The 13,993-nt window shown below is 45.3% G+C and overlaps 1 protein-coding gene across 1 annotated transcript in view; it reads right to left on the bottom strand.

Moving 5' to 3' along the window:
• FMN2 (formin 2) overlaps window positions 1-13,993 on the bottom strand; it is a 322,361-nt gene that overhangs the window by 177,544 nt on the left and 130,824 nt on the right. Inside the window, exons 5-6 of the mRNA XM_032609063.1 lie at window positions 11,069-12,951; window positions 9,386-9,530 (exon numbers count right to left, since the gene is read on the bottom strand). Of these exons, the coding sequence (XP_032464954.1) occupies window positions 9,386-9,530; window positions 11,069-12,951 (2,028 nt within the window). The remainder of the gene's footprint in view (window positions 1-9,385; window positions 9,531-11,068; window positions 12,952-13,993) is intronic.

The raw sequence follows: 13,993 nt of genomic DNA, 5'->3' as shown, positions 1-13,993 counted from the left end.
CAGGGAAACTGAATTGGTCATTTTGTGTTGGTATATGCATGGATGGAGTGGCTGCCATGACTGGACAGCTTTCTGGTTTCACTACTCTGGTCAAAGAGGTTGCTTCTGAATGTGAGTCTATGCACTGTGTCATCCATAGAGAAATGCTGGCTAGCTGAAAAATGTCACCTGTTAACAATGTTTTGCAGGATGTGATTAAAATTATCAACCACGTTAAAGTACATGCCCTTAACCCACGTCTGTTCATGAAGCTTTGTGAGGAGATGGACGCAGAGCACACACGTCTTCTCTTATACACAGAAGTGAGATGGCTTTCCAAAGGTAGATCACTGAACAGAGTTTTTGAGTTACGAGAGCTGCTCCAGAGATTTCTTACAGAAAAACAGTCACCACTGGCAGCACATTTCAGTGACACAGAATGGGTGGCAAAACTTGCTTACTTGTGTGACATATTCAACCAGCTCAACGAACCCAATCTGTCATTTCAGGGGAGAAAGACAACTGTAGTCAAGTCGGCAGATAAAGTGGCTGCATTCAAAGCCAAACTGGAATTATGGGGGTGACGAGTGAACACTGGGATTTTTGACATGTTTCAAACATTAGCAGAGATTTTGAAAGAAACTGAGTCAGGGCCTTCTTTCTCCTGGCTGGTGCATGATCACCTATCTCAGCTTTCAAAAGAGTTTGAGCATCACTTCCCAACCACAAAGACCCCCGAACTGGGAAGGAATGGATCCATGACCCATCTGTGAATAAGCCAGGTGAAATCGACTTTGTCTGTGCTAGAAGAGGATCAACTGCTCGAGATCGCAAATGACGGTGCCCTCAAAAGTATGTTTGAGACAACTTCAAATCTCCATACGTTCTGGATTAAAGTCAAGGTGGAATACCCTGAGATTGCCACAAAAGCACTGAAAAGCCTGCTTCCGTTTCCAACATTCTGTCTTTGTGAAGCATGGTTTTCTGCAGTGACAGCAACCAAAACGAGTTTATGGAGTACAGTGGACATAAGGAACACACCTTGGGTATCACTGTCTCCCATCCCTCTCAGATGGGACCATCTAGTTGCAGGAAAACAAGCTCAGGGCTCCCACTGATTCTGCACAATGGTGAGTTGTATAATTATTCTATTATATATTACAATGTAATAATAATAGAAATAAAGTACACAATAAATGTAATGTTCTTGAGTCATCCCCAAACCATACCCCCACCCCGGTCCATGGAAAAGCTGTCTTCCACGAAACTGGTCCATGGTGCCAAAAAGGTTGGGGCCTGCTGCCTTAGAGGGAATTTACAGAATTTTTTTCTACATTGACCCAAGAACTAACAACTTGGATCTTCTCTAATTGCTCCTGAAAAGTTGCAGTCTTGGGCATGCACACAGACTTCAGGTTGCCAGACATGACAGACTTTATTTTTAAGCCTGGATTAGGAGTTGTCCCCAGGTCAATATTTGCACAAAGGTGTGTTTAAGACACTTGTGCAATGAAGATTCCACTCAGTTCTGATGAGTCTGATGAGGTTTAGGGACACTGTCCCGGTGCCCGTGCCCTGTCCTGATGGCTCCTGAGTGGGGGCAACGTGCACGGCCTTCCTGACATCCAGGGCTGACTGTGATCCGTGGACGGCCCTTCTCAGCTATTTCCCTAGTTCTCCGTGGTTGCCTGGAACAGAGCTTCTGGAACAGGGGACTGATGAGAGTAGAGATGCCAGTTTCCTACCCTCCCAAGGAAGGGCCACAGCCACAGACAAGAGCCTGTCCAGGCTGCACACACCAAAGGCTAGAACAGAGCATCTCGGGGCTCAGACACTGTGGGTCTCACTGTCCTAACCAAGTTTCAGGAGGTCTTCTTGAGTGGGTGTTTCTCCATTTCCTCTGTGCCCTGAGGACAATTTCCAGAGACTTTAAATGAGTATTTTTGTTATAATTCTCACCAGTTAAATTGTTGTTTTGCTGGGAAGAAGACCTGTCAAGCTGCTGGTCTGTCAGTCTAGAAGGCCCATCTCCAAAGAAATTTTTAATGTGATATTTCAGATGGAGTTTCAAGTTTAGTAATTTTAAAAATTCACTTATTAACAAAACCAAAAAATAAGCAGAAATGTTAGAAATCTTCCATTATGAACATCGTTTTGAAAAAGAAACATACATTTACTTGTATTTTGGTTTAAATAAAACAGGTTTGGGACTTCCCTGGTGGCTCAGTGGTTAAGAATCTGCCTGCCAATGCAGGGAACAGGGTTCGAGCCCTGGTCTGGGAAGATCCCACATGCCGTAGAACAACTAAGCCGTAGAACAACTAAGCCCGTGTGCCACAACTACTGAGCCTGCGCTCTAGAGCCTGTGAGCAACAACTACTGACCCCACGTGCCACGACTACTGAAGCCCATGCACCTAGAGCCCGTGCTGTGCAACAAGAGAAGCCACCACAGCAAGAAGCCCGTGCAACACAACTAAGAGTATCGCCCCGCTCACCGCAACTAGAGAAAGCCTGCACGCAGCAATGAAGACCCAACACAGCCATAAATAAATAAATAAATGGTTTTTTTTTTAAAAAACAGAGATATAAATAAGAACATTAATTTTTCTTCTAAGTCTTAAATTTGTGCCCCCAAATAACTGGGAACATTTTTCAGCTTAGGTCACAGGAGGTACAGTGGGAACAACCAGTCTACTGTCAGCAGCATCACCTCCCACGGGCAAAAGCGGGAGCTATCAAAATGGTAACTGTGTAAGTCAAACGAGAAATAAAATTCTCCTTTGCTCTCGGATAGTCCAGAATCCTGCCGCTGTCCATGGTATAGAAACGTACATTCCACTATGTAGCACCAAGACATCAAAATTAACTTCAGGTCTAATTTACCTAAATTCAATTCTCACTCTTATGTCTAATGAGAAAAACCTAAAGACTTTTGCTGAAAGATGAGAAGGACACACATTCAGTGAAGGGAAATATCCGTCAACAGCCCACGTCCGCATCCCTGAAACCATCAGACAGGAGCTCCCCGTACACAGAAGCCTGCTGCTCTACTGGCTGATTTTCTAGGGTTTTAAACAAGATGCAGGGAAATCTCTGCTTGCGGTGCTACTTTCAAAATCCATCCCTTATTCCTCTGCACATGTCTGAATGAAATACATTCTTCAAGGCCCACTTCAAGCCTCATCTCCTCCAACAGCCTCACCCTAAGTCCAGCTTACTCGCTCCATTTCAGTCCTGGTCATGAGCAGCACCCAATGTGACCGGAGTGGTTAGTGCTGGCTCTCCCTGGCATGGCTGCTGCTTTTCTTTGCTGCGCTCCCGGCTGAAATGGAGAAACCCTGTTCCCATCAGATCAAGAAAGGGATGCAACAGTGAACGTAATTTGTGCCCCCCTTCCCTCCAGTTTTCCGGGTTCTCCACACTAGCAATACTGAGAAAACACTCTCCCTTCATCTGACCAAAAATCTTTCCTCACTTTTGCAAGGATGAGTTTTAGTTTCCATAGATAATCATAAAAGGTAATGAATCTCAAGTATATTTTCCAAGCAACCCTTTTTTCAATGTCTATGGATCATAATAAATAAAACACCCCAGCCATTAAAAATTAATACCCTTTTCTAATATACCTAGTCCAACAAAATCTTAATATCATCACAGTATGCAAATATGAAGTCCAAAAGAATTAAACTTCAGCATCATGATTAAATTTTTGCAATTCCAAAGTACAATGAATCAGATATAATTTTCCCAATACATCCAGCAAGGTCAAGGATCATTAGCCTAATTATATTTCCTTTTTATTATGTCATTAGGCTTTTTGATTATTTGTTTTGTAGCCATTTACTTACAAGTATAAAAATAATATTTTGACCAAAAGAAAACTTTTTAAAAAGAAGTTATTATTGTTACATTCTTTGAATTGACTGGGTATGCTCTACAAATAATTAGAGAAAAAGCATCTCCACAAAAAGTAATGAATCATTCAACATCTAAAACAAACCTGGGATCCACAAAACGTATGTTCTTCTAACTATAGCCTTGTATATTGATGTGGTTTTCTACATAAATACACTTTTAAGGCTTGCAATAGAAATGTATTCTATTATTGATAAAAACAAACATCCTGTTAAAAATTACAAAGTACCAAATGTTTATGATGTATTCCCCAAAACAGATCTAAATTGTCTTATTATAAGATATTTGGTATTTCAGACATTATTTTAGGTCTACGAGACAAATAGAACCATCCAATCAAAACACACCTTGCCAGCTACGACAGGAAAACTTAACACCAATACGGACAACTAGACTTATACCTCTCAATGATCATTCAGGCCATCAGCCTGTAAACGCTGAAATATCAACTGATTATGATAAAACATATTTTTTAATCTAAAGATAAATATTTGCACTTAGTACAAGTCAAGCAGAGATTCACAGGTTAAATACATACCCTTGTTTTATTTTCTGACCAACCAATCTTACGATAGTACTTGAAGTACAGCTCACACGTTTTCCCAGCGCCCCAACATAGTAGGAAAAATCGTTTTAATGGCAACTACTATTTCACCTAAGAATATTTGGAGGCGTTACATTACACACTCCCACACAGGAACATTTAAGTAAAGAATGCTTCTTTTCCCATTGTTATTATGAAGTTTTACAAAATACAAAAAAGGCTTTTTAGAAGTTAGGTCAGAAAGCACAGTGGCAAGATCGAACAAAATGCCAAATGTCTTTTATTAACTCCCCTAATAATAAGTAGCAGATTTAACTATCTATTTTTCTAATCATATTTCCAGAAGCTGAAGCCAAACAAATGTTTAACTATCATGAATTCCTTTTCTCCCCCATTCTTTGGGCAGAGCATTTTAATCTGATAAATAGAACAGAAGAAACCCAGGAAGAAATTCATTTGTTGCATTAAATGGTTATATAAAGGGCAATTATGTATTTAAAAAGCAAAACAGATTCTTTGGGGCTTCCCTGGTGGCACAGTGGTTGAGAGTCCGCCTGCCGATGCAGAGGACACGGGTTCGTGCCCCGGTTCGGGAGGATCCCACGTGCCGCGGAGCGGCTGGGCCCGTGAGCCATGGCTGCTGAGCCTGCGCGTCCGGAGCCTGTGCTCCGCAACGGGAGAAGCCACAGCGGTGAGAGGCCCGCGTACCAAAAAACAAAACAAAAAAAACCAGATTCTTTTCATTCACTCTTGTTAAGTTCTGTGTGCAAATTTATATTGTGGGAAGCACGTTCCTTTACACACCTTTTAAGGATTATTAGACATTTCTGACTTAAGGCATATTTTACAGAGACGTCCCTTTTGGTGGAATCAAAACTATCTCCACTCAACATTTGGTGGGTTTAACCACAGTGGCTGTACCTCCACCTACTATTTATTTGCCACACAAGCAAAAGGCCCTCATTTTTACTGCTTACAAAAGCTTATGTGTCTAAGGCTCACATCATTCTGATAAATTTTACTTAATTGGGCAAATGTCATATTTGGTGGTATCATAGTTTATGTACTTATCAAAATCTGTTAGAATACAAAAAAGGCTTTAAAAGTATCTCCACACACAATTTTATAAACGTAACTAGTCATTTAAATATGGAACACATATGAAAATCAGTACAAATTCAGATTCTTTTCAAAAAGGATCTATTCTAGTCTTCTTATAAATCCCATCCCACACTTGCCCTCATCTATAACATTTCACATCCACACCTATGGCTAATGATGAGGAACACAGGCTCTGCAGCCGGAAGGCTGGGTCTGCACCCGAGCTCTGCCCCTCACTGCGCTGGAAGCGTGAGATCATGCCTGCATCTCAGCTTTGTGTGCTGTGCACCAGGGATACGGGGTCTCCCTCACAGGATTAGGGGGTGGGATGAGCCAGCTTGGGACTGTGCAGACAAGGACCACGCACCTGCAGGCTCCGCGGCGGCCGGGGCTGCTGCCATGATCCCCGCTGGTACTAGTACTACTGCTGAAGCTGCTGCTGCTACTGCTGTTTCCCAAAGTATCTCTGCTCGGACCTCATCTGACACTGGATTAACTAGAAACCTCTTTGTCAGGGAATTCCTACTGTCAAGATCATTCCAGTGTAAATTCTCCCACTTCCCTGCTCATAAGCTTGGGTTAATTTAATCTTTCCTTGGACATGAAGATCCTGAGGTGACTTAGGGTCACTCTCAACATTAACAGGCACTGAACTCGCCTGTGAGACGCAGGACATGGGTCACCACGCACTCGCTCTGGGACGTTCCTTAAAAATTGGCAAGTGCGTGTGTGTGTGTCATGTTTCAAAGAGGGACCTCATCTTCCTCTTGATTCCGTGGGCGACAGGGTTGTTGTTTCACCGAGTGAGCAGCTCGATATTTAATTCTGACCTATAAGCATCACGCTCATTTGCTAAAGGAGAAGTACGTGAAATCATAGTCTGATAAAACTATACCTTCTCAGAGAATCTCCTTATGCTTTCATAACCTCACAAAGAAGACCGGTGTGCTAAGACGTAGGCACACAACTTAAATACAGGTTCCATGAAAAAATAAGGAAAGCTCTGTGTTGGGTTCCCTGGAGGACAAAGGGCTGAGAGACACCAGACATGCCTCACTGCAGCCACCCCAGAGTCCAGAAAGCAGCCCCTTCTCTTTATGCCACAGAGCAAGCTGTCCAGGTGTGGGACCTCTGTGGTCACACAGAAGACATATCTCCCAAGAGAGCTACTAAAGGCCAGTGCATCCAGCTGCAGACTTACTTTCAAGAAGAGGACAGATCACAGAAATATTATCTAGCTCTTTTAAAGTATTTGGGGAAACCAGAGCTCTTAGCTTCCACCGTGTGTGAGAAGAGTGGCTAGAAAAACCTCCATAAACACAGGCTACAGCATCAACAGCAACCAGTCTCACTCGAAATCAGTGTCTACATATAACAAGGGCAACCACAGCATCAACGGCTATCAGTCTCACTGGAAATCAGGGTCCACCTATACAAGGGCAACTACAGGTCAGTGGTTTGGACTGTGCAGGTCCGCTGACACATAGAGTCTTTTCAGTAGTAAATACTGTAGCACTACATGAGCTGAGGGTGGTTTTGTCCATGGATGTGGAACCTCGGATATGGTGGAACCCCGAATACGAAAGGCTGATTATAATTTGTAGAGATCTTGGATTGCGCAAAAGTTGGTGCCCCAAGTCCGTGTTGCTCAGGGCTCAGTGTGCTTGCATGCATATGGAAAATACGTTTTCCTTAAACGAAATTTTACATGTCTCAAGTAGTTGGAATGGGTAATTTTTTCTTCCAAATACAACAGAGTTAAATAAAACTGGCTTTCTTCAGCCATCTAACACTTTGTAGCAGATTTTTCTCTTACCAACATACTGGAAAAATTACTTTATCTCTCCCAAAACAAACCTGAATAGCAGAACTGAGTACAAGACCCTGGCCAAGGATATGCTGACAAGCTCATCAGGAGTCAGGATGGAGACTGGTCCACAAACCCTCTTTAAGCTGCAGGTCAATAGCTGTGTCACCACCAACGGGTGCAAATGACAGCACTGGCAAAGGCTCGTACCCACAGTTTACTGATGGGCTCACAACAGGGTGAGGCCACTGTGCAGACATGACGCTGCACATGATGGCTGTGTGGAAGGGGGCCATCTCATGCCAGCTACCTGAATCTGAAGTCTTCATGATTTGTACAGAAATCTTATTTCAGTAGGCTTAAAAACTGAATACTACGTCAAAAAAATCATGAAATCGTATACTTGCAGGTAACATGTGGCAGCTTCCTCATCTCTGTTCATTTAACAGAAAAAAAGTGGTGACAGGAGATATGGAGGGCGTGCTTGGCATTCTGGAGAATTTCATCCCTAGACTAGTGACGTCTGCATCAACCCTGCCCTTCATCACGTGATAACCCCGCTGCCTAGCTCTACCCGGCCTCTGCGCTCCCTGCCCATATTCCCCACCCAGACAGCTTTTCCATTTCTGATACGGTCCATGGGAAGAGGTGTGATGACTCAGCCTACATGTACTATATGCAAACATGCCGTTTAGAACATTCACCTCTGCCAGAAAAACGTGGTTTTCCATTTACCTTTATTCCATTGACAAAGCCACCTTGGCAATATTGCTTATTTTGAGATGAGTTATTTTCTGGCTTTTAATCACTACTGGGTATAGCCACTGATATGTATAAAGCCCTCCTCCTCTAGCCAGCTGCCTTATTTGTTAAACAAATATTTATTCAGTGCCTTTTCTGATCTAAAGTCACCAGCAACCAGCTGTGTCATCATAAGTGGTTCTGAAAAATGCAACTGCATCACATTTGGGTTTGCATCATCGTCAGATTAATAGAGATGCCTGTGGTGAGGCTGCCCCCAGCTCAGCTAGAGGTTCCGTTCAAACCCACCCCTCCTGGCTGGATTCCGCAGCACCCATCTGGGGGCAGCTGTCTGCTTCGAAATAAATATGGATGGAAATATCTCTGGGTCAGACTTCTAGCTACAACTTCCAGGTCAGTAGCAAAAGTTCACAGAATCACATCACCCCTTAGTTGCCACTCGCCTGGGGAAGCTGTGCCAGCTTCAGGCCTCATTTCTCTCTATTTGTTTCACCCAAAAAGACGGAGCTGCCCACCATCCCCTGCTTCAGGGTGAAGGATGGGCACCAACAGCATTACCTTCCTTCTGCGTTCATTGTTCTAAGAATTTACTACATTTTCCTGAATGGCTGCCTTGAGAAATTTACAAAATCATTTCACAATCAAGGTCACTGGCTGGATCAGTGGAAAAACATTGCATGAAAATGTTTTCCTCCAAATGCACTTTTCCTTATCTTTGGGACTCAGGTGTCACAGCATAGATCAAAAGTGCTGACGCAGAATGGAGATGTTGGAACTGGATACAAGAGTCTCTTCCCTGTGTCAAGTGCAAGGTGACTGTTTAGCTGGGTTCTGCAGGGCATCCACTCAGGTATTACAATAGCAACAAAATACCAAACACATGACTGGTTACTAAGGACTGGATTTCTTGCTTGCTTTCATTTGCTCACTCTTACCTTTCTTTCCATCCATACTAGCACTAATATGGATTTCAACCAAGTGACAGTTTGTTTCTAGACAACTAATTCTGGAAACAAACAATTGGTGAAATTTTGGAAATATGTATCATGAAGCTACAAATAAAGTAGTCAGAGCATGATCACTTGGTGGAGATGATTATTTGTTGTTCTATCTGGGAAAGTCTTACTTCATGTTCTAAAATGCTAACCTCTGCTACCTGCTTACAGACTGTGGAGGGTACACAGCCCAGAAAACAATGTGAATGTTTTTCTCTAATGAAAGTTCACACTTGTGCCCAAAACATTGTCCAACTTCAGAAAACACATGAGTACTCACTTGTTTAGCCTTGGTCTTTGTGATGGTGTCAGAAATGGGTTTCTTCCTTTCCTTTACAGTAGTTTTAGAAAATAATTCCTCAAATTCATGACAATCTATAGATGGCTCTTCAATTTTTTCCCAAATAAGTGAAGCACTGGAGTCTCTAAAGTTAAGCAAAAGACCCATGAGAGAGCCATCAAACCAAACTGCAGGACATTACAGTGAGCAGTGACACATGGGGACAGAGAGGACAGAGGCATCAGAGGAGCAGGGATAGGACGGCAGGCAGCAGAGGACGGAGGGAGATCGGGGGGAAGATGCTCTTTTCTGTACAATCACCATTTGCTTAATCAACGTGATGAGAAACAGCATCGATACAGAATGAGACATTTGCCTGGAAAGAATCATTTCCAGGAATTCTCAGTCATCAAGTCGCCATATAAAAACATAAAAGGAGAGCCCCTCTCTGTACGGCTCTCAAGGCAGGAAATGTCTGATATCTCACAAACCCAACCTGACCCATCAGCTTGGGTTATTTGTGGGTTGAAAATAAATCACTTCATGCCCACAGAGGCACCTTCGTCTCCCCACCACTGCCCGTCACTGCATGTCACCTGACTCTTCAGTGACTGTGGAGTCATGTAGTGCCACCTAAAAAGGGGAGATCCATTCAAAAAAAGCAAGACGAAAAGAACTTCATATACTGCATATGGATAAAATGAGTTTGGGGCACATTTGGAAATGATGTCTCGGCACATAGAAGTGACCCAGCAAATTACCCAGAGAATGAGCTGCAAAGTCAGAAGTAGTCAAAATAGATAGGTTCCTCTCCCACTATGATTCAGTGAAGAGAAAATTAATATAAGAAATGAAAATGAACCTGGTAAATACCCTATTCTAAATCTGTGCCACATCACATACACACATACACACACACACACACACACACACACACACACAAATTCAGAGTCACGAGAACTTGGGACAAGGAAGTCCAGTGAAATTTAAAGGGCATGTTTTTTCTCCCACTGGCGCATTCCACAGCCATGTCCTAGTACCGTCCCAGGGGTCGGGGAACCAGGTTATGGACCATCCATGGATAAGTAATACACCAGCAGCATACCTGCTGGGAGGCATTCTTTTACAAATATCATATATTTTATAAAAATCATATAAGTTTGTGATTTTATGACCTCACAGTGTTGCATATCATCTACAGAAGTGCCATGAAATGCTCAGAACTAAGTCATTTCACACATGGGGTGTGGATGTGTGTATTTTTGTGTAGCACATTTCTGAATAGTAAAACAAGACCATGCCTTCAAAAGGATGAAGAAAACATCCTCAAGAGTCAGTCTGTCTATGGATTTGATTTACTTTTATGAGCTATTTATCAGAGTGAGGTTCTGCAATGAGGAAACAGAGCATGTATGCTAAGAAAAGTATATCCCTCTATCTATAAAAGTCTATCAAAAACTATATAGACAGAAATGTGTTTATTGATTCACGTCATTTGTTTTATTCCTTTGATACTTCTGGAGAAAAGTCTAAAATTGCTTCACTAAATATTGATGTAATCGTCTACAGGCAAGTTTTACTTTTATTTATTTTATTTTTACTCATTTTTCTCCAGAGTTTTAAAGGAAAATGCTTCCCTCGTATTGACAATACTAAGCAAAGATGAGCCCCTGTTCACGTTACCTTTTACTGTGCAGTTGAATTCTCGTCCAATACAGAGGCTTCATCGGCCGACAAGGTTCTATTGGCTGCTTCCTGCTGCCTTTGTCCTGGTTCAACCCGAACCCAAACAAGCCAGCTGGCAACGGTGGAGGAAGAAATCCACACGCCTGCAGTGTTGGTGAAGTGCTACTCCCAGCTTGTGGCAGGAGAGCAAGGCCGGATCCAGGAAGCAGAGGGGGTGGGGGCGGTGGGGGGAAACCTGTTCCAGGAGGGGGAGGAGGGGGAGGGGCTAGAGGAGGCGGAACCCTCACACCTGGCAAAGGAGGACGGGGGGCAGGAGGAATTCCTTCACTGGGAAGACGGGGCATGGGAGGAATTCCCACGCTGGGAAGAGGGGGGGCTGGAGGAATTCCCACACCGGGAAGAGGGGGGGCGGGAGGAATTCCCACACCAGGAAGAGGGGGAGCAGGAGGAATTCCTTCACTGGGAAGAGGGGGGGCGGGAGGAATTCCCACACCGGGAAGAGGGGGGGCGGGAGGAATTCCCTCACTGGTTAGAGAGGGGGCGGGAGGAATTCCCACACTGGGAAGAGGGGGGGCGGGAGGAATTCCCACACCAGGAAGAGGGGGGGCGGGAGGAATTCCCACACCAGGAAGAGGGGGAGCAGGAGGAATTCCTTCACTGGGAAGAGGGGGGGTGGGAGGAATTCCCATCCCGGGAAGAGGGGGGGCGGGAGGAATTCCCACACCGGGAAGAGGGGGGGCGGGAGGAATTCCCACACCGGGAAGAGGGGGAGCGGGAGGAATTCCTTCACTGGGAAGAGGGGGGGCGGGAGGAATTCCCACACCGGGAAGAGGGGGGGCGGGAGGAATTCCCTCACTGGTTAGAGAGGGGGTGGGAGGAATTCCCATACCGGGAAGAGGGGGGGTGGGAGGAATTCCTTCACTGGGAAGAGGGGGGATGGGAGGAATTCCTTCACTGGGAAGAGGGGGGGCAGGAGGAATTCCCACCCCGGGAAGAGGGGGGGCGGGAGGAATTCCCACACTGGGAAGAGGGGGGGCGGGAGGAATTCCCACCCTGGGAAGAGGGGGGGCAGGAGGAATTCCCACACCGGGAAGAGGGGGGGCGGGAGGAATTCCTACTGTGGGAAGAGGGGGGGCGGAAGGAATTCCCTCACCAGGCAAAGGTAGGGGAGGGGGTGGCAGCATCTCTGGACCAGGCGGAGGAGGAGGTGAGGGACATGGTGGGCTGGGAAGTGCAGGCTCAGGCACGACATGGGGTGGGGTCCGTGGAGGAGCCACGGTGCCCAGACCAGGCATCTGGTGGGAGAACTTGGGAGACAGAGGCAGTGCAGTAGGGATGTCATGGCTGTTTTCAGAGGAGGGGAAAGCAGAGTGCTCGTGGCTGGTTTCAAACTCCGCATGAAAATAAGGATGGGAAGGCTGGGAGCTCGCCTGTCCTTGACCGTCAGACCAGGGCGGTGACGTGGGTGGTGGAGCCTGGAGGGATGGATGTGCATCGAGCTGAACTGCTATTCGCCTTGGAGACACAACCAAAGAAATCTCTGCGCAGAACTTGTTCTGAGGTCCGGGAGGTGAGGACAGCCCGGCTGAGTCTCCACTCGTGGCCTCAGGCAGGGCACCCATGACAGGATGTGTCAGTGTCCCACCCTCCTCTGTCGGGGACGTCTGGATGGACTTTGCCTGTAAAATCCTTTGATGCCCTACTTCCTTTTCTCCCAAACTGAGAGCTCGCAGACACGTGTCTCCAGAGGTGGCCGCCTCCAGGTCTGCGGCCGGGTACTGCTTCTCTAGCTCAGCTATTTTGGTCCTCAGATCCTCAATGGTCTGCTCCAGCTGCTGAATGACAGTGGCCTGACCCTCAGATTTCATGTCACAAACTTCCTGAGGGGCAACAGAGACATCACAGTTAAATATAAAATAAGGAATACTCAAAATACCAAAAACTGGTCTTACAAAATTAAGCAAAATGTATTTGTTTGTTATAATACTTCTAAACACTCCCTCCATGGAAAGACACTATTACTACTTCCACTGGTCCCTGCTTTTCCATCCTCGGATTTCAAATTAGTTTACACACGTGACCATGAAGTCCGAAGGCCCCTGTCTAATCTTCGAATGAAATCATGGAAGACCGACAGACCGCTGAGAAGAGGGAAGAAGAGACTGAGTGACAGACCCACATAATGCCACCATAGGCTACTCTCTTCCTGCCCAGTTAATTCTGCTACTAGGACGTTCCCTAAAGACATTTTAAATCCTGAGTTTTACAGTTAATCACAACCTTTAAAAGGTAATCTCTAAGAGGTGGAGAAGTGTCCCAGAGAAAGCTACAATATGTGAGCAGGGATTGCAAGCTTGGGAGCCTGAACCAAGATGGCGGAGAAGAAGGACATTCCCTCTTGTGAGAACACCAGAATCACAACTAGCTGCTGGAAAATCATTGACAAGAAGACACTGGAACTCACCAAAAAAGATACCCCACATGCAAAGACAAAGGAGAAGCTGCAATGAGATCGTAGGAGGGTTGCAATCACAATAAAATCAAATCCCATAACTACTGGGTGGGTGACTCACAGACTGGAGAACACTTATACCACAGAAGTCCACCCACTGGAATGAAGATTCTGAGCCCCACGTCAGGCTTCCCAAGCTGGGGGTCCGGCAACGGGAGGAGGAATTCCTAGAGGATCAGACTTTGAAGGCTTGTGGGATTTGATTGCAGGACTTTGACAGGACTGGGGGAAACAGAGACTCCACTCTTGGAGGGCACACACGAAGTACTCTGTGCTTCAGAACCCAGGGGAAGGAGCAGTGACCCCATAGAAGATTGAACCAGACCTACCTGCTGGTGTTGGAGGATCTCCTGTGGAGATGGGTGGTGGCTGTGGCTTAACGTGGGGATGGGGACACTGGCAGCAGAAGT

The sequence above is a fragment of the Phocoena sinus genome, chromosome 16 (genome assembly GCF_008692025.1).
Source record: "Phocoena sinus isolate mPhoSin1 chromosome 16, mPhoSin1.pri, whole genome shotgun sequence".
NCBI lineage: Eukaryota > Metazoa > Chordata > Mammalia > Artiodactyla > Phocoenidae > Phocoena > Phocoena sinus.
This window is presented reverse-complemented; position numbering and strand designations above follow the sequence as displayed.